The 21,750-nt window shown below is 52.3% G+C and overlaps 1 protein-coding gene across 5 annotated transcripts in view; it reads left to right on the forward strand.

Annotated features, from left to right (window-relative positions):
• ZNF423 (zinc finger protein 423) overlaps positions 1-21,750 on the forward strand; it is a 334,278-nt gene that overhangs the window by 243,519 nt on the left and 69,009 nt on the right. Inside the window, exon 6 of one of the 5 annotated variants that reach the window (XM_077898497.1) lies at positions 4,086-4,210. The exons of the other annotated variants lie outside the window; for them this stretch is intronic. Coding sequence (XP_077754623.1) covers positions 4,086-4,189 — 104 coding nt within the window. The 3' untranslated portion in view covers positions 4,190-4,210. Of the gene's footprint in view, positions 1-4,085; positions 4,211-21,750 lie in introns of those variants that run through there. 5 annotated transcript variants of the gene reach the window in all.

Genomic DNA, 21,750 nt, shown 5'->3' on the forward strand with positions numbered 1-21,750 from the left:
GTTAACAAATTTGCCGATTCAGATTGCAAAGCATGCCCTCTGTGGCAGAGGCAGGCTGCACTTCACACGTGAATAGATTTTTAAAAACGCATTCGACTAAAAAACAACAACAACAACAACAAATTCTTCCCCCACCCCCAGCGCTCTGCAGCCATGGCTGGCTGTTCCGGGCGATGGGCTGGTAGTGGGTTCGTGAGTCTGAAGGCTGTGAGACGTGGGGGAAACTGGGAGTGGGAGGGAAGGGCCTGGCCGCTACTCGTGTGGAGGCCGAGAGGCTGAGCTGTACTGCCTGTGTCCTGAGGGACCTCCCACCCCATCCCTTGTCGGTGGTCTGGGGGGCACTCGGGGTTCTGGCCTTTTGGATCGTAATCAGACTATTTCTACACTGAGTCTTCCACTTGGGCCCTGTCATCCTGAGGGGTTCCAGGGAGAGGATGGGGTGAGGTTAGAGGATGGGGTGAGGTTATCTCCGAGTCTCGTCCACCAGAGCCAGAAGGTAGTTTGGAAATGGGTGGGTGGGGGAACAATAGCTAGTGTGTCATCCTTCCCTGGAACCACGTCACCCACCTTGAGAAAAGCATGCCAGCGCCCAGACAGGCCTGGGGAAGGGACACACCACTAACCAAATGATAATGGTGGGGTGGGGAGGGCCTGACATGGATGAGACAGATGAGCTCCTTCCTTCTGGAATGCCAGACACCTGAACGCATCTCCCCCAAATTTGTATGTTGAAGCCCCAACCTCCAGGACCTGAGAATGACTGTATTTGGAGGCAGGGCCTTTTTTTTTTTTTTAAATAGAGGCAAGTGAGTTAAAATGAGGCCATTAGGATGGGGGCCCTAATTCATCATGACTGGTGTCCTTATAAGAAGAGGAAATTTAGACACACGGAGACCCCAAGTAGGATGCACACACAGAAGAAGGCCCATGTGAGGACAGGGTGAGAGGCAGACTATCTGCCTGTCAGGGAGGGAAGCCTCAGAAGAAACTGATGCTGCTGACACCTTGATCTAAAACTCATGGCTTCCAGAACTGTGAGAAACTAGATTCCTGCGTGTAAGCTGCTCAGTCTGTGGCATTTTGTCATGGCGGCCCCAAGCAAGCTAATGCAGCAAATCCCAGCCGTTGCATGGAATGAGGTGGGTCTTGTCGGAAAAGTCTCCGAAAACCAAAGGTGAGCAGCTCTCTGTCAAACTTGAAAGATAGAATTTTAGGACAATGCAAAGGATGCCCCAGGCTGATGTGAGCTAGTGGCCACCCCAAGTTCCTTCTACAGTAGAGGCCCGGTCCTAAAATGGCATTGACAGACTTTGTTCTGTGCGTGCCCTCAGTTGGCTGCTAAGGGACACAGGGGCTGCGGGGGGAGGCGTCTCCTTTGTTATCTGAAATGGGCAGCGAGGCCTCTTGCCCTCTGGCTCCGGCTCCTCTGACCCCGTTTCCCTGGCTGGCGAGGGAGAGGTCTGCCTTCCTCTGCCTTCCTCCGCTGAGCATGATGTGAGTGTTGGTACCTACAAACCGGCATCAAAGAAAGGGACTTTTTGAGCCTGGAAGACAATGCCTGTGGGCATCTGAGTTCATTCCAGTTTATTTCTAGGCCGTGTGTCTGCTCTGTGAACGAGCCAGGTCTGTGACGGACACGGTTCCTTAGCACCTCGGGCTCTAACTTCCTCCTGCCCGCGACTCCGGTTTATAACTTAAGGGAACTCAGTTTTCTTTTAACTTAGAAAACAAAGTAGTGGAGATCATTTGGATTGTTCACTTCTGGGCAGATTGTTGCCGTTTCCAGCATTGCTCTACATGGTGATGGGACAAATGGCCTAAACATGACCAGTATATGTTACTGATTATTTACTGGTGCGGTGTCACACTATGCTTGGTGCTCGGGGTGTAGACTCGGTGCGTTCTCCACTCCTGAGTGCCTTACTCTCTGGGCAGTGGACAGTTGAGCTGGATGATGGTTGTGTGTGTGTGTGTGTGTGTGCGCGTGCAATGAATAACAGTGTGTGAGCACTTTTGTAGGTGGCTAATGTATTTGCAAAGAAAATTATGTCATTAGAATAAAATCGAGAGGTGTAAATGTTTCTGTGCCTAAGTATAATTGTTTTCAAATACTTTTGAATCCATTGACATTTTGTACAGAATGGAAATGCTGTTGCCATTGTGGCTTTTTCCTCCACTTATGGAGTGATTGGCTAATCACAGCATGTTTTTCTGGTATCAAGTAGCAGCTTTATGTGAAGAACCCGATATGAGTATGCTGTCAGTAGACCTGGCCATGCTGTTGTAGCTATTCTTTCCTCCAAAGAGGGGAACATCCAGGAAATAAGAAAACCTGTCATCTGGGGTAGGCCAGCATGTCCCAAAGACAAGAGTTTGTCACAATCAGGCCAGCAAGGCCCTAAGGGTACTTTTCCTTTGCTGTTGCCTGAGATTATAGCCCCAGGATGGCCTCTGGAGTCCTGTTGTTATACCTCTTGGCTGGCCTTTCTGTTTTTTAGTTAGCCAAGGTTAGAAAGAAGAAGTAAGAGCTTAGTTTTGAGCAGGACACTAAGAGCATTTCCTCTTCAGAGGATTGCTCATTATACAGTAAATTGATAGCTGAATGTTGGCAAGACATTCAATATAGATCTAGATTGAGAAAGTTGTTTGATAAGACTGATAATTAGTGATGGCGATTGGTCTTTGGGATGGCATTCATTTCACTGAATTAATATAGAAATTCAAATGGTGCTACTATGTCTTTTTTATCAACATAAACGGACTTCGCTATTTTTTAAAGATTTCATTTATTTATTTACTTATTTTTTTTTAAGATTTTATTTATTCATGAGAGACAGAGAGAGAGAGAGACAGAGACAGAGAGACAGAGAAAGACAGAGGGAGAAGCAGGCTCCATGCAGGGAGCCCGATGTGGGACTTGATCCTGGGTTTCCAGGATCATGCCCTGAGCTGAAGGCAGGCGCCAAACCACTGAGCCACCCGGGCGTCCCTAGATTTTATTTATTTATTTGAGAAAGAAAGACAGCACACAAGCATAAGCAGAGGGAAAAGCAGACTCCCTGCTGAGCAGGGAGCCTGATGTGGGGCTCAATCCCAAGACCCTAGGATCCTGACCTGAGCCGAAGGCAGATGCTTCACTGACTGAGCCACCCAGGTACCCCTGGATTTCATGATTTTTTAAATCAGAAAATCATTCTCTGACATGGAGAAAAGATTCAAATAACATAGAAGACTATATATTCTCCCTTCTTCTGGACTCTGCCCCAACTTTCCCTCACTTTCCGCACTGGAGCTCGGATGCCTTGGGTTGCTGGGAGGGCTTCAGAGAGGAGGTGACATTTGGTAATAGGTTTTGGAGAGCGAAGTTGGAATTTGTGTACTGCAAAGCTGCTTTCGTCGAAGGCTGCACTGGGGAGGGAAGTCGTGCAGGATAAGAGGCGAAAAGGAGCCCCAGCAGGTAGAGGAAGGCAATAGATCAGGATCTTGCCGTGTCCCTTCCTGCCTGGAGAGGCCTGTTCAGGTGGGCAAGTCCTGGGTTTGGAAAACAGGCCAGTTACCCGCGTCCGTAGTTGAGTATAGGTGTCAGGCAGGCCCAGGAGGACGTAGGAGCGCGGGGAGTCGGAGTATATAGGAATGCCCAAGTACTGGAGCTGAGAACCCCAGTGTGTCAGCTGACAAAGAAAGCACGAGAGCGGGGACCAACCTACCCGGAGGGAACCAACCTGCCCGGCTTGCTTCCCCGTTACTGCCCAGGAAATGTTGCTGGGAACCCACGCCCGGTGACATGTCAGCTCCTGACGGAAACCTGGTTTGGCAGGCCCCGTTTTTTAAGCTGAGTGCCTGTCTGCCAGATTGCATTTGGATTGAGTGGCTGGCATTCCTCGAGCCGCGCTTAATAGGATTGAAAGAAAAGAAATGTTACTTTTCATCACACAAGACAACAAAGAGAAACGGGGAAACGAAAATATTATTTCGTTTGAACAAATTACAGGGAGATTCTCTGGGGTGCTTTCAGGGAGTTAGATGAGGAAAAGCACTTAAATATCATTCCATCAAACTAAATTTTTAACTACAATTTTTTACAGATAAAATGTGTTGGGAGGATTCAAAGAAGATTAGAGCTCACCTAAGAAACAGTATTCAAATTTTACCAGCTAATGGAGGCCCAGCAAAAACTGCTAATGCCTAGAACTTCCCTCCAAGGGACAGAGATTTCAGTATTCTTATAAAAACACATTGAGCTGATTTCATTTCCGTGTCTCGGCAGACTTCATTCGTGTAATTTCAGTAAGTGTTATAAATGTTATTTTAAGTATTATAATGATAATCCCTACTGACAATGGAGCTGTGCATCTCAGCTTCCATTCCTAAGGTAATGTTTACCTCGGATAGCACATAATTGTTTGCTTTTTTCACGGTAAACTCTCTGCTCCCAACTGCTTAATCAGCCATGGAAAAGAGAGGAGACTTTAGAAATGTTTAATGTTCTTCTGATTACATTAGAGTAATGGGTAAGCCCACATCGGTGGGGCCAGAGGCACAGACCGCCGCTCTTCCCTCTTGTTTTGTTTTGTTTTGTTTTGTTTGTGTGTGTTTTGGTTGTGTGCGTGTCTGCTTTTTGTCCACAGATCTTCAGGAGGACTGCTGTGGGCTGTGGCAATCGGGGGAATCATTTATTGTTATAAATCTCACGGCCGGGGTATAAATCTGCCCTTTCTCGGCACGCGTGGCGGCCAGGCCCGGCGTCAGGCCCTCCGCCTGGAGCGTCCTGCGGGCTCCTGTATGCTGGTCACAGCCTGCGTTTGCGCAGCGTCGGCATCCAGGGCACCCGTGGGCTCTCGGAGTGTGTTCTCCGCCGCCTGCTCGGTGGAAGCAAGATTTCATTACGTTTTATGAAAGTGAAACTTTTCTGCCCTGGAACACAGACCCTCAGGGGCTTTCTCGGGGGCGCGATGCAGCATTTGCCTCTCTGGCTTCTTCGATATCTGACTCCGGATGTGATCAGGAATTAAGACGGAGCAGGAAAGCTTGATAATGCGTTGCAGGTTGGAAGAGTATTTGCTTTTCCTGGTCTTGAGTGTTCAGAGCCCTCCTGTCTTCATCTCTGACTATAGGGGAGTTCTGCTTTTGAGCTGACTGGCAGCCGGGTGTTCTTTAATTCATTCAACAAACGTCCGTACTGAGAGTGCTCTGCTCCAGGCACTGTGCTGGGCGCTGGTGAGTGAATATCTGAGCGAATGTGTTTCTCCGTCGTTCATGTAGCTGATGTCTGGACGGGGAAGCCAAGACGAAACAGGTGGACAAGCCACTGTGTTATTACAGATGGAGAGATGTGTTACTCGTGTGAGGACAGAGGAAAGTGGGGAGGATGCTGGTTAAGCTGAGCTTTAAAGGCTGAGAAGGAGCCAGGCCTGTGACGAGGCTGGGACAGAGCATGTGCATTGAGGCTGGAAATGCCACAGCCGTCTTCTGGGGGCTGAAAGCAGGTGTGTGGGGCTGGGGTGTGGGAAGGAACCAGGACCGTGGCTCCAGTGAAATGAGAGAGGCTGGGCCGTGTCTGGCCTTGCAGGGTGCGGTCAAGGACTGGGATTTTATTCTCTGCAATAAGAAACCAGTGTGGAGCTTTAGGCCGCCAGGGACATTATCCTATTTGAAGCTTGAAGAAATATTGGCCTGGCTGCCAGGTGGCTGTGACACCATCGGGGAGCAGAGTGGAAGCTCAGAGTCCAGTGGGTAGCCACTTGCTGTTATCCTGGCAAGAGAGGGGGTCCATGGTGGCAGCAGGGGCTGAGGGGCTGACACCCCCTTTAAGTCACATGTCAAAAAGGAGATGTATGTCCCCGCTGGCCAAATATGTGCCAGGCAGGAGGAGGTGTTGGGCCTGAATGTCTCTGCGAGTTTCTACAGTGGTCAGCGTCTACCTGTATCCTCCTATGGCAGAGGTCCTCTTGCTTCCCAGGACTAACCCCCTAGGGTGTCTATCTTTTCTCCCCTCAGACTACTTGGAACACTTCATGGCAGCCCCCTGAGGAGGGATGGAGTGAGGCTAGCTGGATTCTCCACCTCCCCGCTGCCACTGCTGCAGCCGCCGCCATGCATTCCATTATTTATTTTCCAGCCTCAGTTTCCCCAGCTCCTCCTGGAAAGGGCATGGAAGCATGCTCAGCATGCCTGACCCTTCCTTCCCCTCCTCCCACACCCACTGACAGCCCTTCCTCCAGCCACCACTCTTCAGATCCCCAAGGTCTGCGGGATAATTGAGCTTGAGCCTTTAGTTAAAGACCAGGGCCAGTAGGTAGCTGATTTCTCCAGTCCTCGGGGTGGACGCTTGACAGGTTTGTATGATGGGGACAGAGGAGCGAAGGGAAAGGAGGTGGAGTGATGGATAATTAAAGCATCCTGAGGGCCCCAGTCTGGTCCAGGTGGCCCAAGAGGGGTCCTCCCCAGTGGGGCCTGGTCAGAGGGCATGTGTGCACCTGGCCGTCTGGAAGGTGGGCAGGCTTTTTGCTGATGCAGGGGTGGGGCTGTGGGTAGGAGGGGACAGGGAGGAACTGCATGGATGGAATATCCCTGATGCCCAGCTTTGGGTTGAATTAACTTCCAAGAAAACATCACTGATCTCTCCTCTTTCCCTTGGAGAGGCAACAACTAGTTGAATCCATCCTTGTGTGTTTGTCTCTGGCTCTCTGCATTCTGGGGAGCCATCAAGGAATCTAAAAAGAAATGTTGCAAAACTCAAGGTGGAACCTGGCAGGTATGCCAGTGAGCAGAGGAAGAGGGGAAAACGGGGTGTGCTTGTTTCTACCCATGCACACGCCTCACTGGAGTCCTAACCAAAACCAAATGAATATTTGAACACCAGAGCATTTTGTTTCAAGCCAGGAGCACACTGCATTGCTGGCAAGACCAGGGAATGACCTGAAAACCTGAATATTTCAGGGAACAAAAGGTCCTTGGGTCTGCTTTCCCGAGAAGGGCCTCCGTCCAGGGTTATTTGAAGGCCACATGGTCCAGGGGGCATGGCAGGCGGCAGGAAGGGTTTCTGCTGCTCCTCCTTTGCTAGGGCTGTGCGCTCTGGGGGTGCGTGCCCTGCTCCCCAGCACCAGACAGCCACATGGCACCACGAGGCCCCAGCCTCCAGCCGTGCGCCAGGCAGAGAAGAGGGAGGAGGAGGGAGAGCCAGCGAGAGGCAGGGGCAGGGGGGCTGGGAGATAGAGAAACAAACTCTATTTTCTGCTCGTCTGTGGCGGGAGGGCTCCTGCGGCCCACAAGCTCGCAGAGTGAAGCAATTTCAGACAGGGATGAGTGTCTGTTTTTCCCTGGAGCGGAGACTAAAAACCCCGAAAGCCCTTGGTTTCTCTGCCCTTAATATCCTGTTCTGAAAAGTGCAGTTGTAAGAAGTGAAAGAAATGAGGATCCGTAACAAGTGGAAGGAGGCCCTTCCCCAGCTGGAAGCCGCGGGATGGGGGAGCCTCTGTGGGGCTGACCGAGGAGGGCGGAGCGGGGCTGCCCCTGGGATGGAAGAGCTCATTGCCCAAGGGGTCCCGAGCAGGGGGCCGTGTTAGGACAAAGATTCAGACTCTGTCCTGTCTCTGGGGGTGTTTGCTGGGACTAGTGCCTCCTGGATGGCCTTGAAGGCCACTTGCCTGCCTGCCTGGAGAGGCGAGGATTTTGGGATACTATTACTCTGTTCTGCACTTCCTGCCTTCCCAAAGCTCCCTGAGCTGTGGCCTTGCCTCCAAATGCAGGCGTTGGCCCCCTCTCCCCTCCTGCTCTCTGCCCCCCAGCGGTGTGTGTGTGCCTGGCAGGTGCCCAGGCCAAGCAGGGACAGATCTTTACTGTGAAGTGAGCGCAGACTTTCAGAACCAGCCTTGGGCCAGGGCAGCTGGGGGCTGGGTCTCTGGGCACCAGAGGTGTCGTTGTACCATAGAGGGGCCTCTGGCACCTGCATGGTGGAGGGAAAATGCAGTGGCAGGGGGATGGCAGGGCACAAGGGGAGCCCCCTCCCCAAGCAAGGAGGGCCAGGGGCTGCTGGGGAGCCACAGACAAGGCTTTCTGCTGGGCCCGCCAGGTACTTTTGGGGTCTTGGCTCCCCTGCGCTGACTCGCTGCCAGTTCTGGTGCACTGGACCGGCCTGCCAATACCTCTCCAATATTACCAATACTGTCCATACCCCACTTCGCTCTTGACATGTGATGTCTCACGTGGGGTACCAGCCCTCCCTCTCTCTGTGTGTGTGGGAGATGTGGCCCCCGCGGGCCTCCCCAGGGTCCTGGCCTCAGGAGAATGGAGTGGTCGAGCATGTGGACTCCGGGCTAGCATCGCTCCCCATGAGCTGGGGACTACGAGCAGCTCCCGGATCCTCTGTGTCCATTTGATCCTCAATGAAACGGTGGTGATGGTGGGACCCTCCCCTTTAGGTGGTCGTGAGTGTCAAATGGGCTTAGAACAACGTTGGCACAGAGGAGTAATGAACGGGGAAAGGTATGATATTATTATCACTGTGGTTATGGTTTTTCTTCTACAAATCTTCCCCGTTCCTGGAGACAGCTCATGGTACCCCTCTTCCCAGCTGGCCTGTGCCCGGGTCTCTCACTGTCTGCCCTGAGTGCTTTGACACACCTCATCACTATGGCCTTGTCGTCTGTCCTCTGTCTTTATTGACACTGTGACACCGTGTGCATTCAGCACACCTTCTTGGCTAAGTTATGAATTCTCTGAGCGGAGGGTCTTGTCTGTCTCCTCATCTGTGCCAGCCCCCACGTCCCACCCCTGCTCTGGACTTACAAAATGCTTAGTAAGTATTTACTTAATTGAATGGTATGAAACTATATTGGAAAATGAGGGTAAGGCCTTTTACTTCAATAAAGAAAATAGAAAATGAAATGTGTAAATATACTGCATCTGCTCTGTTTGACCCTGTGAATCAAGTCACCTGCTGCTGTTATGTTCATGTCGTGGCTGCAGGTATCAGGCTCAGAGAAGAAAGCCTGACTTGCTCGAGGCTACATGGCTGGAAAGGCAGAGGTAGGACTTGAATTCAAGACTCTTGACTCCTCTAGAGCAGGCCTGTGGCCAGTAAGATGTGTGGTCTCTGGGCATCCTCAAACAGGATGGATTTTCTGATGGGTTGGGCCATGCCCAGGCCCCTTTCTTCCAAACCTTGGTGGGCTAATGAGTCCCCACGTCTAGGACACAGTGCCTGCCCCCAGCCGGTGTACGGGGGTGGCATGAAGACCTGCTTTTTTATTGGTGGTAAATTTAGTTGCATTTGGGCTGATCTCAAAGAGACTTGGATTCCCCAGAGCTCGGGGTGACGACGGTGCCCAGCCCAGCTCAGCTTCTGCTCTTGCCTCTGTGTCCCCATTGTCCCACCATGAGCCCATGAGGAACCATGGGCTGCCATACATGGGAACACTCTTTCCTGTCCACTTGTCATGTGCCTGGGGACAGGTACCACGTCCTGTTGCGTATTCCCACAGTGCCTGTGTTAATACATAGTAGGTGCTCAGTGGAGGCAGCAGGGAATTTGATGAGGGCCAAAGGGATTTGCTCAGTCTTGGTGATTTCCTCCAAACAGCAAAGGCAACTTCTTGTTGCATGGCTGGGCATGGAGTTTGAGAAGCCAAATGAACAGGTAGGCTGGGAATATAGGCGTCTGAATAGTCTTCCTTCCTATCCCTCTATTTGGGCTGCGGGTGAGCACGCCAGGGGAGAACCAGGGCCTCCAGCCAGAGACTGAGCTGCAGGAGTCACACATGGTCTCTCTGATCTAAGTATACTGGGGGGGCTGGCCATGCCTTCTAGAGCCTTGCCCCTCAAAGTTGTGGTCCAGTGACTGACAGTTATCCCCATCCCTGGGAGTGCACTAGAAATAACGGACTACCAGGTCTCACCCCAGTCCTGCTGACCCAGAATCTGCATTTTATTTTATTTTGTAAAAATATTTTATTTATTTATGAGAGAGAGAGAGAGAGAGAGCGTGAGCATGAGTGAGTGCTCCAGCTGGGGTGGCAGAGGGAAAGTGGCAAGCAGACCTGCCTGGTGTGTGACCCAGACATGAGGCTCAATCCCATGACCCTGAGATCATGACCTGAGCCGAAACCGTGGGTCGGACACTTAACCACACTGAGCCACCCAGGCACCCCCAGGATCTGCATTTTTTTAAAAAGATTTTGTTTATTTATTCATGAGATACATAGAGAGAGGGAGAGAGAGGCAGAGACCCAGGCAGAGGGAGAAGCAGGCCTCATGCAGGGAGCCCAACATGGGACTCGACCCCGGGTCTCCAGGATCACACTTTGGGCCGAAGGCAGGCGCTAAACGCTGAGCCACCCAGGGATCCCCTGGGATCTGCATTTTAAAAAGAGCCCCAGGGGATTCACATACTTGTTGAAGTTTGAGAAGCAGTAGCCTAAAGGACCATTTCCTCCGGGGGGGCCAACACCAAGGAAGGTGGGCCAGTGCCCTTGCTAAAAACACACCCGCCCGTCTGCCTGTCTCAGCTCCCCCCGTAGGTAACACTTGGGGGGTGTAGCCTGCTTGGCTTCAGTTTCCTCCCGGGTGAAGCGGGATCTTGGAAACAGTCGGGCCTTTCTCCTTGGGCTGCCGAATGAGGATTAGATGTAATAACATAGAACATATGTTCCGTACTTAGCGCACGGCCCAGGCAGAGCGAGCCCCGGATAAATGCGATGTTAGCTCGCTCTAAGAACGGAAGAGTGAAGGGGGCTTCGGTGAGTGGGAGGGAAAAACACTGTGATTTGTGCAGCTAGTTTTGCACGAGGCTTGTTTAGTGGAGCTTAACTCAGGAGCTAAATACCAGCTAGGACTCCCTGTAGAATTATTACATGGAGTAGTAGGGGAAGGGGGAGCCAGAGTTAATGCTTGTGATAGCAATTTTTTTTTAAATTAGGAAAAAAAACGTGTTAAAAGCAAGTAAAACCCCTGGTGATCGCAAATGAATTGCCTAAGTTCTCTTAGCAGATCCACTTTCCGGAGCGATGACGGGGCTTGCGGGAACGAATGGCTTCTGCTTTTGCGAGGAGGGGGCAGTGAGGCCCCCGCGGTGACTCCTGGCTCTGGCTCGGTCCGGCCGCTCCTCGCGGGGAAGCCACGGCCACGGAGGGTGGAAGGAGGAGCTCCGTGGGCAGGGCCGGGCATCTGGGCCTCCTGGCAGCTTAAATGCCTCCGATTAGCAAGTCGGGCGGGAAGAGGTGCTAAAAAGAATCCTTCCCGCCTCCTCCGCTGGCATGTTTTGAAGGGAGTTCAGTTATGAGACTATTAAAATGTTATTTTGATAATTAAGCCCACAGCTGTTCCGAGGGCGGCAGGGGCAGGCGGCGCGCAGGCGGCAGAAGGCACAGTGCTCTCGCAGGCTCCGGGAGGAAGCAAGCGGGCGGGGGCGCACGGCGGGGAGGGTGGACACAGGGCCGTGGAGCGGAGCTGGTTGCGGGGTGTGAAGGTCCCCTCTAGCCAGGTCTGGGGTTGCCCCTGCCTGCCCGCAGGGTTCAGCGGCTCCAGGAGGCCCCCTCTCTGGGACGGCGTGAGCTGCCCCCGACTAAGGGGACACTTGCAGGTGTGGGCACAAACTGTCAGAGCAGTGGCTGACCGGGATGCCCGATGTCAGCGGTTCTCAAAGTGGGGTCCCAGGACCAGCAGCATCTTCATCTCCTAGGAATTGTTTAGAGGTGCAAATGCTTGGTCCCACCTGACCTACTGAATCGGAACCTCTGGGGGTGAGGACCAGCAGGCAGTCCCTGTTCTCACAGATCCTCTAGCTGATTCTGATTCTTGCTAAATTATAGAACCACCATCCTTACAGGTCACCTGGCAAATGAACCCTTAGACTTGGGGAAAGCTTGGCTAGGAAGGTGTGGGTGAGGGTGTGGGAATGGACAGCACAGAGACATCCCTGATCTAGTCCTGTTCCTTCATTGTGCTGGATGGCAAAGAGAAGCCCAGAGAGGGGAGGTGGCTTATCTATGGCCACACAGCAAATTAGAGCAAGACTAGAATTAGTAATCAGCCAGCTCTCTTGATTGCAGACCTTTCCGTGAGATGGTCTGTTTGAATATTAAGGGCAAGGCTGGGAGAAGAGGTTTCAGTTGGAAGTGATGAGGTAAGCCAAGGAGAAGGCCAAGAGTATCAATCCAGAATATGTTTACCTACCTGGAGGCTGCCAGCGTTCTCTAGTCATGTTCTGCTGGGAGTTATTGCCAACACATGCATCCATCCATCCACCCACCCACCCACCTACCCACCTATTCACTCAAGTACATATCTACTCATCCACTCACCCAGCCATCCAGCCATCCACCCACCCACCTACTCATTTATCCATCCACTCATCCATCCATCCACCATCCATCCACTTACCCACCCACCCAACCATCCATCCATCCATGTATCCATTCATCCATCCCTCCATTCCTCCAGCCTTGTATCCTTCTATTGCTCACTCCCACCTTCCATCAGTCCTCTCATCCTTACTCCTCCTTCTGTCCACATCATTGTGCATCCCTCCAAATATTCAAATGGCTGTTATTCACCATCTGCTTATCCCCCCACCAACCCATGCATCCATCTATCTATTTCTTCACTCATTTTCCTATCCACACGTTAAACAAACCTTCCCCCTCTCCCTCCCACCCCTACAAAGAGCCTACTATGCACCAGGCATTTTTATATCCTTCTCAACAGATGGGAGCTTAAGCTACCCAGGTCACATGAGCTGGCCATCTTCTGTAAGACACTGTTGAGATAGGACCATGCCTGGGCTCTGGCCTGCCCACAGCTCTGCCGAGGCCCTCCTGCCTCACCCCCCAGCACCAAGCGTTCTCCCCAAATGTGCATGCAGCCACACTTTCATCCCTATTCCTCTGAGCTGTAGTAGTGGCCTGTCCCCTGGCCACCCCTCAACAGCCTCCCCCAACTCAGGTGCCGTAATTCACATTCTGGAAGTGTGTAGGGCTTGATCATGCCATTTCACTACTTAGACTTGATTGGCTCCTCATTGGCTACAGGACAAAGCCTATAATTTTGTTCTGCCATCTGATGAGTCCAGGCTCGTTCCCAGCCTTCTTATCAACCTTAGGACCCTGTGGTTTCCAGCCGAAGCTTCAGCCTAAGTAGGTGATTTGCTGTTCTCAGATGTTCTTGCACATTCTTTGCACATGTGGTCCTCCTGTGTAAAATGCCTTCACTCTATACGCCCTGCTCTTCCTGTTGAAATCCTGCTCTGTGGGTCTATTTCAGTGCCTGCAACCTTACCCATGACCTCCGCTTTTGTCTCCAGCTGGGCTGGATGTCCCTCTGCAGAACGCTGTGACATCTCTGGTTCCACATTATCATGCGTCTGGCTCTCATTTGCAAGGCTCACGCTCACATTGCAGGCAGCAGCAGGTCTGTGGCAGCTCCAGCATAGCTCACTGCATAGCTCTTGACACGCAGTAGGTGCTGCTTTTAAGTGGGCAACTTTTGGCTTAGTTACATGTCTAACATGCATGCTCTAGGTGAGTGCCCTAGAAAGTCCTATTGGGCTCTGGGCTTACACACTGTTGTCTCCTCCCTGGAACGCACGGGACCTGGCACATAGTAGGTGCTTAATGAATACTTTTTGGATGAAGAGTGAACAAAAGATTCACCCTCCCCTTTAATGTTGATTATAATTTCAAACTAAATAGTGACCAAATAAAACAGGAATAATATTACCAACTCAAAAGTCAACTTTCCCCACGAGGTGCTAGTCACCTAGGATTACAAGTGCCTGCTATCTTCTATACTCTTGGAGTAACCTGTGGATGCTTAATGGGCAGGGGCTGGGTCTTCCTCACTGCTGAAGCCCCAGTGCTCACTGTATAACCTGGCATCCTTCCTGCTTTTCCAGAACCTACTCTGTTCCCCTCACCCTTAGCTAACCTGTTGGGCTCAAAGTGCCTTTCTGAGTGTGTCTCTCTCATTGAGAGCCCTCACTGGCTCCCCATCACCCTCAGGGAGAGGCCGTCTACAAGGTCCCTCCGCCCTGCTCTAACCCCCCCCCCCCCCGCCCCGTCTGTCTCCAGCATTTGCCCCTCACCTTCCACATTCCAGCCATGCCAGCCTCTCTTCCAGGCACATGCCTTGGGGCATGCTCCTCCATCTGCCCCAGGCACCCGTCCCCCATGTGGGCATTTGCCTTCACTGTCCTGACTCGGTGGGCTCCATGCCCTTTCTGTGCCGTGTTACGCCCCCTGCCTCACTAAGGTTGTGCCCAGGTGTGAACATCTTCCTTCCCCGGCTGGACCATGAGCTCCAAGTGCGCGGGCCTCATGCAGGCCTGGGGTTCTGCACCTGGCAGGTTTCTTTCTGATTCATGTTTTTTGAATGAATGAATAAATAAAAAAATACAGGGCAGGTACTTAGTAAATTGTATTGAATGAATACACGAATGATGTAGTAGGTGCCTAGCAAAGATTTGCTGAATAAATAAAAAATGAGTGAATAGGGAAGGATGTTCAGGGCTTTCTTAGAAAAACTCTGGCCAGTTAGGCCCCCTTCAGACCAGGGAGGATGTCTGTCCATCCATCCTCTTAGCCCCCTGTGCTCACTCCATCGGCTGCAGGAGACTCTGCTCTGCCAGATGTCCCTCCCCCGTGCCCGCCTCTCACCAGCTCTTGCCACCCAGCCCTGAGTGAGTGAGGGTGGAGACAGTGGCCCTGGAAGCTGCCATTTGACACAGCTGTGCCGGGGTCAGGCATGGGCGCTGGGGTCGGGTGGCCTTTAGGTGAGGAGCAGGATGGAGCCTGCCCTGGCCCATGGCCCCTGGTGTCACAACTGTCTACGTACCCGTATAATTCTTTCAACTCTGCCTCCATCCGGTCCAGCCCTGATCTGAAACCATCTTCCAGAACATCTGTTTTCCTCCTCAATCAATACGCTCCCCAAAGAGGGCCAACTTGCAAAATATTATATATAACATCAAACATGCTATCTGAATTCAATTAAGTGATTTGGTTGGGGAAGAGTTTGTGGTAATTAAACATACTGTTTTGGGGCAAATTGTAGCAAACTCTTTCATTCTTCATTAATAGGCACCTCTCTTGACTCCCTATGAGCTGAGAGACAGTAGGGGGTTGGGGGGAGGAAGAAGGAAGGAGAGAGGGTGGAAATAGCTGAAAAACCTCCACTCAGCATGATTTACTGCCACCATTACAGGCTTGGATTCCCAGCTCTCTCATGCTATGTGACCGCAGTGGAATCACTTAACCTCTCTGGGCCTCAGCCATCTGATCTGTAAAATGGGAATAAGAATACTCATCTCACAGGGCTGCTGTGTAGATGAAGTGAGAACAGCGGTGAAAACACACAGTTCCCAGCACACAGTGCCCTTCGTGAAAGGGTCCTCGTGGCACAGAGGTACATTGAGGCTGGGTGATTTATGTCCCATTGGTCAGGGCCAGATCAGATCAGAAGTCCTTTTTCCACCCAGGCAGGGCCTGAAATGCATCTCAGAGTGTTCTTTCTTCCTAGCATATTTGTCAGATTCTGGAGCAGGGATGAGGAGCCTCCTACCTTATTTTACCTTATTATCCATAATCCATAGCTCAGGGCAGCTCTGGAAGAGGGGAGGGCCGGCGTGTATAGACTCTAGCTTCGGATCCTGGCTTGCCCCTCTGCTCTGGTTCCCTTGGGCAGTTGCTGAAGCTCTTGCTACACAGATTTTTGTTCTGTAAAATGGGGATGATGATAAGGGTGTTTTCCGATCTCCTAGTGTTAAATGAGTTTCAGAAATGGCAAGCTCCTCAACAGTGCCTGGCACAGAGTAAGCTCCCAATACATGTTGGTTTTTTTTCTTCATTTATTTGCATTTTCAATTCAGGATTGTGGCCCATGGAAGCTGCTAGGTATTTTCTGTGGGCACTTGACGCTGTGGGCTGGGGAATCTTCACAGCCAGCATCACCATGGTAGCAGGTGCCACTTATCAGGCACCTACTGTGTGTCACCAGAGACCCATAGGAGGTGCTCCACATCCAGGTTTTAGGATTTGTCAACAAGCTTGCTGTTACTTTCATCTTCTGGTGAAGACACAGGCTCATAAAGTCACCTCGCAGAAGCCATCTGCACAGCTTGAAAGGTGGAGGGCTGAGATTTGTACCCAAAGACTGTGGGATTCCAAAGCAACAGTCTTTCTACTTGCCACCACCCAGGGAGACACACCTTTTGAACCTGACCCTCGTTGGGCATATGCTCTGTGTAGACCATTTCCTATCTGTGGTCTCACTGGATTATCCACAAGTCTTGGAGTGTCTCTGTGGTGACCCCCAATGGAACAGTCTGACCCTTAGCAACTCCCTTTTCCTGGGCATCCAGAAAAGGCTCATTCTGGACAAACTCACTCCCTAAAAGATGGGAAGCTGGTTAGGGGGTTGTCACATATGCAGAAAACATGGTGGCCTGATGGGGGCTGCTGGCAGTGTAGGTGGAAAGCAGTGGGCAAATTCTGGAGAACTCATGATTAACCACTTGCAGTATATACAGTAGGTGCCTGAGGAGGGGGCGGCATCTTTGGGAGAATAGTATTCTGGGAAGATTTCCTAGTAGGGGCTGCTGGGGCTTGATTTGACTGCCTGAGAGAACCTGGGTCCTTTCAGACAGTGGGGACACAGATAACAAGGGTTTGGGGATGGGAAGCCCTGTAGACCAGCTGTGGAAACTCTAGGAGGCTGTGATGAGGCTGTGCCTTAAAGGAGTGTGTGTTTTGGGATTATGGCCCATAGTGGCTCAAGCAGAATGACACAAAGTTGGGTGGGCTGTGGATATTAGTGCTCAGGAGCGGCTGCCAGAAACTGGAGTGGGGGTGGGAGGTGATTGGGACCCTCGCTGGACCCAAAGCACTGGCCTGAGCAGGGAACGTTCTTCATTCATTCATGTACTTGTTCAGACCATCATCTCTCCCTGGGAGGAACCTAAGATTTAGGAGGGACTCAGCTGTCAGAACTTTTTGAGTTGCAAGAGCTCAGACTCTGCCTCAAGCTGGCTTAGGGAACGGGTTCACTGGGTCTGAAATGGAAGTTCTCAAGGCCCAGGTGGGCATACCATTTAGGACACGGCCTCCCCTAAGGAAAATGTGTCCTCTGGGCTCACATCCTGTTAACTCAACAGCCTCAGGTGCAAGAGTCTTTTTTATTTTTTATTTATTTATTTGACAGAGAGAGAGAGAGAGAGAGAGAGAGAGAGTGAGAGCAAACAGGGAGTGGCAGGTAGGGGGAGAGGGAGAAATAGTCTCCCCAGTGAGCAGAGAGCCCAACATGGGACTCAATTCTAGGGCCCTGGGCAGATGCTTCACCAACTGAGCCACCCAGGTGCCCTGGGGCAAGTCTTTTATTTTTTATTTATTTGAAAGAAAGAGAGAGAGTGCATGAGCACCAAAAAGGGGAATGGCAGAGGGAAAGGGAGAAGCAGGTTCCCTGCTGAGCAGGGAGCCGGATGCGGGGCTTGAGCCCAGGACCCTGAGATCATGACCTGAGCTGAAGGCAGATGCTTCACCGACTGAGCCACCCGGGTGCCCTGGGGCAAGAGTCTTTCATGCCCAATCTGAAGATGGGCTCTGAGTGGCCAGGTCTGCGTCATGTGTCCACCTGAGGCAAGGCGGGGAGTGGCCTCAGCCTCTGGTAGGAGTTCCCCAAAGGGCAGCTGGGTGGTTGTTCCCCGAAGAAGAGAGAAGAGATGCCCGCAGGAGTAAAACCCAAGTCTCCCTGCCGCGACCCCCCCACACCCCCCAGCAGGAGTAAAGGCAGAAGCTGGCCGCCCACAGAGAGGTGGGTCCACAGGGAGAGGAATTCTTCTCAGCCAAGAGATGATGAATTGTGGTGGAGGCTGGAATGGGCAGAGGGCCCTCGTCCTCTCCAGTTTCCTGACCTCTCCTGCACTGGATTTTCTCACACCTGGACTGGATGTTTGCTCTTTGCATCCTCCCCAGCTGTCCCTGCTGAGAACATTCCAGGATGGGAAGGGGGCCTTTTGCTTCAGGCCACCTGTGATCTGATTCCTGTTTGGCCACCACAAATGATGATTGAGATGGCGGGTCTCGCTTTTCCTTTTGAACCCTCCCGGCACCTGTCTGGCCTGCCTCTGTCTGGGGAGTGTGTGGTGTTTTCTGGGCAGAAACCCAAAGCTCACCCTCGTTTCTGCTTTGTGGCGCCAATTGTCGGCATCATGGGGGGATCGCTCTGGGAGCTTTGTACCTCCTTTTTGTCCCAAGAGGAAGACAGGCTGGTTTGGGAAATGAAAGGCTCGGTGAATGCCGTCTAGGTCACATCAAAGCTGGCTCAGACCAGGTGAGCTAGCTGGTCACAGCTGCCCGGGTGCAGGAAGTCTGGGTTGTCGGGGGTCTGGGCCCTGGTCCCAGCTCGGCTTTGACTGGCTGCGAGAGCTCGGCCAGGTTCCCTGCCTCTCTGTGCCTTGGTTTCTCCGTTTTTCACACAGGAACATGAATCCCTTCCAGAGGGTCAAGGTGTACACGTAGTGGTGTCATCAGCTTTGGCCTTGTTCCGTCCTGTCTCTGGAGCCTTCGAAACAGCCCACAGTGTTTCCCAGGGAGCCAATTCTGTCTCTGCCCTTTCCTGTCCCCTTGTTGGGGTAGCGGTGCTTTGGAACACGAGGCCCTCCTTTTTAGGATGAGCACCTCTCTGCTGGGAGAATCTGCTGTGAGATCTGTAGGCGGGCTGCCCCCCAGTGCCCCCCATGCCCCCCGGTCCTCCCCTTGCCCTCCCAGCCTTCGGAGGTGATGCTGGTGCCCGCTGCCACGTCCCCATGCTGGCCGACGAGCCATTAGCCTCACTTCTCACTGGCTGCACATCAGCACAGTAATCATTTTCAGATTTACAAGCATTAAATATTTTAATTTAATGCCTTGGCTCTCTTGTAATTCATGCACTTAATTATATGATAATTACTCAAATGAAAGAGATACAGCTGCTGCTGGATCAATGCTGAGGGAAGACTGGGTGTTGAGTTGGACTGTTTTTTTGGGGAGGTGTCCCCCGCTTCTTTGCTCTGGGCTGCGTAGCCCCTCCTCCCCGAAGTGGTGCTGAGACCGGGAACCTGCACCCATGTGAGCAGGGGCAGGGTGTGGGGCTTGCCCTGGCTGGTGACCCCAACTCCGGTGGGTGCTGCTCCACAGACAGAAATCAAATGGCCGATGGCAGGGAGGGAGGACTCTGAGGCCCTCCTTGGGTGGTAGAGGGAAAGTCCCTTCTCTGGGCCCGCTCTGGGGGCACAGGAGGCTGGGCATGCTGTCTGGGCCCCCGTGGCAGGTAGAGACACTAGGGAGCCTGTCTCCCCCTTAGTGATGGATGTCTGTGGGCGGTGAGGGGAAAGACTTCTCTGAGCATCTGCACTGAACATGGAGAGAGGCCTGGGCCTCCTCCCACTGACCACCAGGGGGTTTGCAAGGACTGATTAGGGAGGGATGGGCGCATGGCACATTCTGGTTCCTGTCTCTCCTCCCCGCCCCCTCTTCCTTTGCCTTCTCTCTCTCTCCTTCCATCCTTTTCCTTTCCCTTTTATTTTGGTATTTTTCTCCTTTTTCTCTCTTTCCCCATTGACATCTAAACTTGTGTGTAATGCCTGAGGGTACTGGTTATTCTGTAAGAACTGGAACCGTTCATATCTGGCAGGGATTTCAGCTCCTCCCTCCCACCATGCTGGCGGAGCCCCATCGGGTCTGATGCTGCGGAGCTGGTCCACTGGAGGCCCCTTACAGTTGATGGCACCAGCCGATGTGCGAGGCAGGTGGCATTGCCTTGGGCCCAGCCCTCCTCGGGTCTGGGGATGGCAGCCCTCGGGAGGTCCTCTGCAGACCTGAGCCTGCTCCCCTGGGGAGGAAGGCACTTCTTGTCTCAAGAATCAAAGTGAAGCTCTGGTTAGGGGGGTCCTGGGGCCAAGCCCTGGATACAGGAGTACATGCTATTGTGAAGTAGTTGAGTCAGAGGGTAGAACTGGCAAGCCGATAACCAGTATAGGCTTCTGGAAGTTTCTGGGTTTTGAGGGGAGGGGCACCAGGCACAGGGAAAGGCCTCGGCCACTCCTGGCCTGCACATTTCCTAGGCATGGGCAGAAACCCACGTTTGCACTGAGAAGGGTTAGAAACGGTTTGCCCCGTATGCACACAATTTTCAGCTAGCTTACAGCAGCTGCGGCGCCGTGCTGATAGATTAAAAGCAGCAACCAGCCCCAGAATGAAGTGTATTAGAACTCCTGCTGGGTCGAGCTGGGGAGAGGCCCACACAGCTGTCATCTAGGCCAAGTTTCCAACTGAAACCTCAAGAACAGGATGGAACTCTGAGAAAAGTTAGCTTTCTAAATGAGGTGGCCGGCTGTTAATCGGGAGGGGGGTGCAGAGGGACTGGGGGAGGCTGGGGATGTAGGAGATGAGGAGGAGGGGATTGGTTGGTGCTGTCCCTCCTGGTCCCGGAACTTTGTACCCAACTGGGGCCTCCAGGGCCCCGAACAAAGAGGCTGCTGTGGCGTGGGCCCCGTGGCAGCCGTGGTGTCCTGGCCTCTCCCTGTGCCTTGCTCCAGACCGCTGGCCTGGATGCTGGGAGAATAGGAAAGACATCTAGGTGTTTCCACATGTCCAAAGGGCCCTGAGAGCTCAGGGCTTCCTGGCTAAAATAACAGGGCGGCTCTTGGATTTGGGGGGCTGCACAGGTCTACCTGTGCCCAGGAAAATGAGCTCCCACCATCACTTGCCACCAGCTGACCTTAATTTCACCTGGGCTGCCATACAGAAGCCCAGGCTCTTCGACTTCAATCTTGAGTTTTTAAGGGATGTCGTGTCCTCTCATGATGAGAAAGGCTCTTGGCGGGGGTCTGGCTTTGTGGCCAATGAGTCTGACTAGAGATGGGGGGAGGGGTACTTGCCATTGTCACAGATGCCACCTGAGAGCCCATCTAGACCACCCCATGCTTAGAAAAATCAACAATGCCAAGGGAGAGATCTGGGCATGGTTTTTTTTTTTTTTTGGGGGGGGGGTGGTATGTCTTTTTTTTTTTTTTCCAAAAAACAGAATGCTTCCCACTAGAAGGAAGGGCAGTGGGAAGATGAGTCTTTACTGGGGGGCAAGGGAAGGGCTAAATTCAACTAAATTGTTACCATTATTAGGATTATAAATAGTGCAGCATATGCCCATAATTCAGTTGCAATTGTGTCTGTGGATATCACAGTGAATTCTTTTCACGGACATGTACTGTGCTCTTGTTCAGGCAGGCCATGAACCCTGTGTGTGGGAGCTTGTGTGATTTTCAGGTGCACTTGATGTTTGAGGATGCACAGACCCAGGCAAAGAGCCTGCTGATAAATTCTCTTGGTGTCACGTATCTACCGGGATGCTCTTATATCAGGAAGTGGTCTGCTTTCCAAAGCCCCTGCACATGCCCTCTGCCCATTAGATGGCGGGAAATGATATCAGCGTGTGGGTGGCATGACTTGAGGTTCCCGAGCAGATGTGGAGAAGGTGGCCTCTTTCCTGATGTGAGGTGAGATTTTAGGGGTTTTAGTGTTTGCTTGGATTCCTGAGCTGGCCCTGCTGGTGGGATGAGTGGATGCTGGTGACAGGCTGGGGTGAGGCAGGGGTACAGACCGGTGCTATTGGCTTAAGCCACCCTGGCCCAAGGACGTGGGTGAGAGCAGTTCAGACAGGTGGAAGCAGCCAAGGACACAACTCTGGGGGGCAGATCATAGGCCTATGTTTGTGTCCCAGCTCTGT

Source organism: Canis aureus, chromosome 5 (assembly GCF_053574225.1).
Source record: "Canis aureus isolate CA01 chromosome 5, VMU_Caureus_v.1.0, whole genome shotgun sequence".
Classification (NCBI taxonomy): Eukaryota; Metazoa; Chordata; class Mammalia; order Carnivora; family Canidae; genus Canis; species Canis aureus.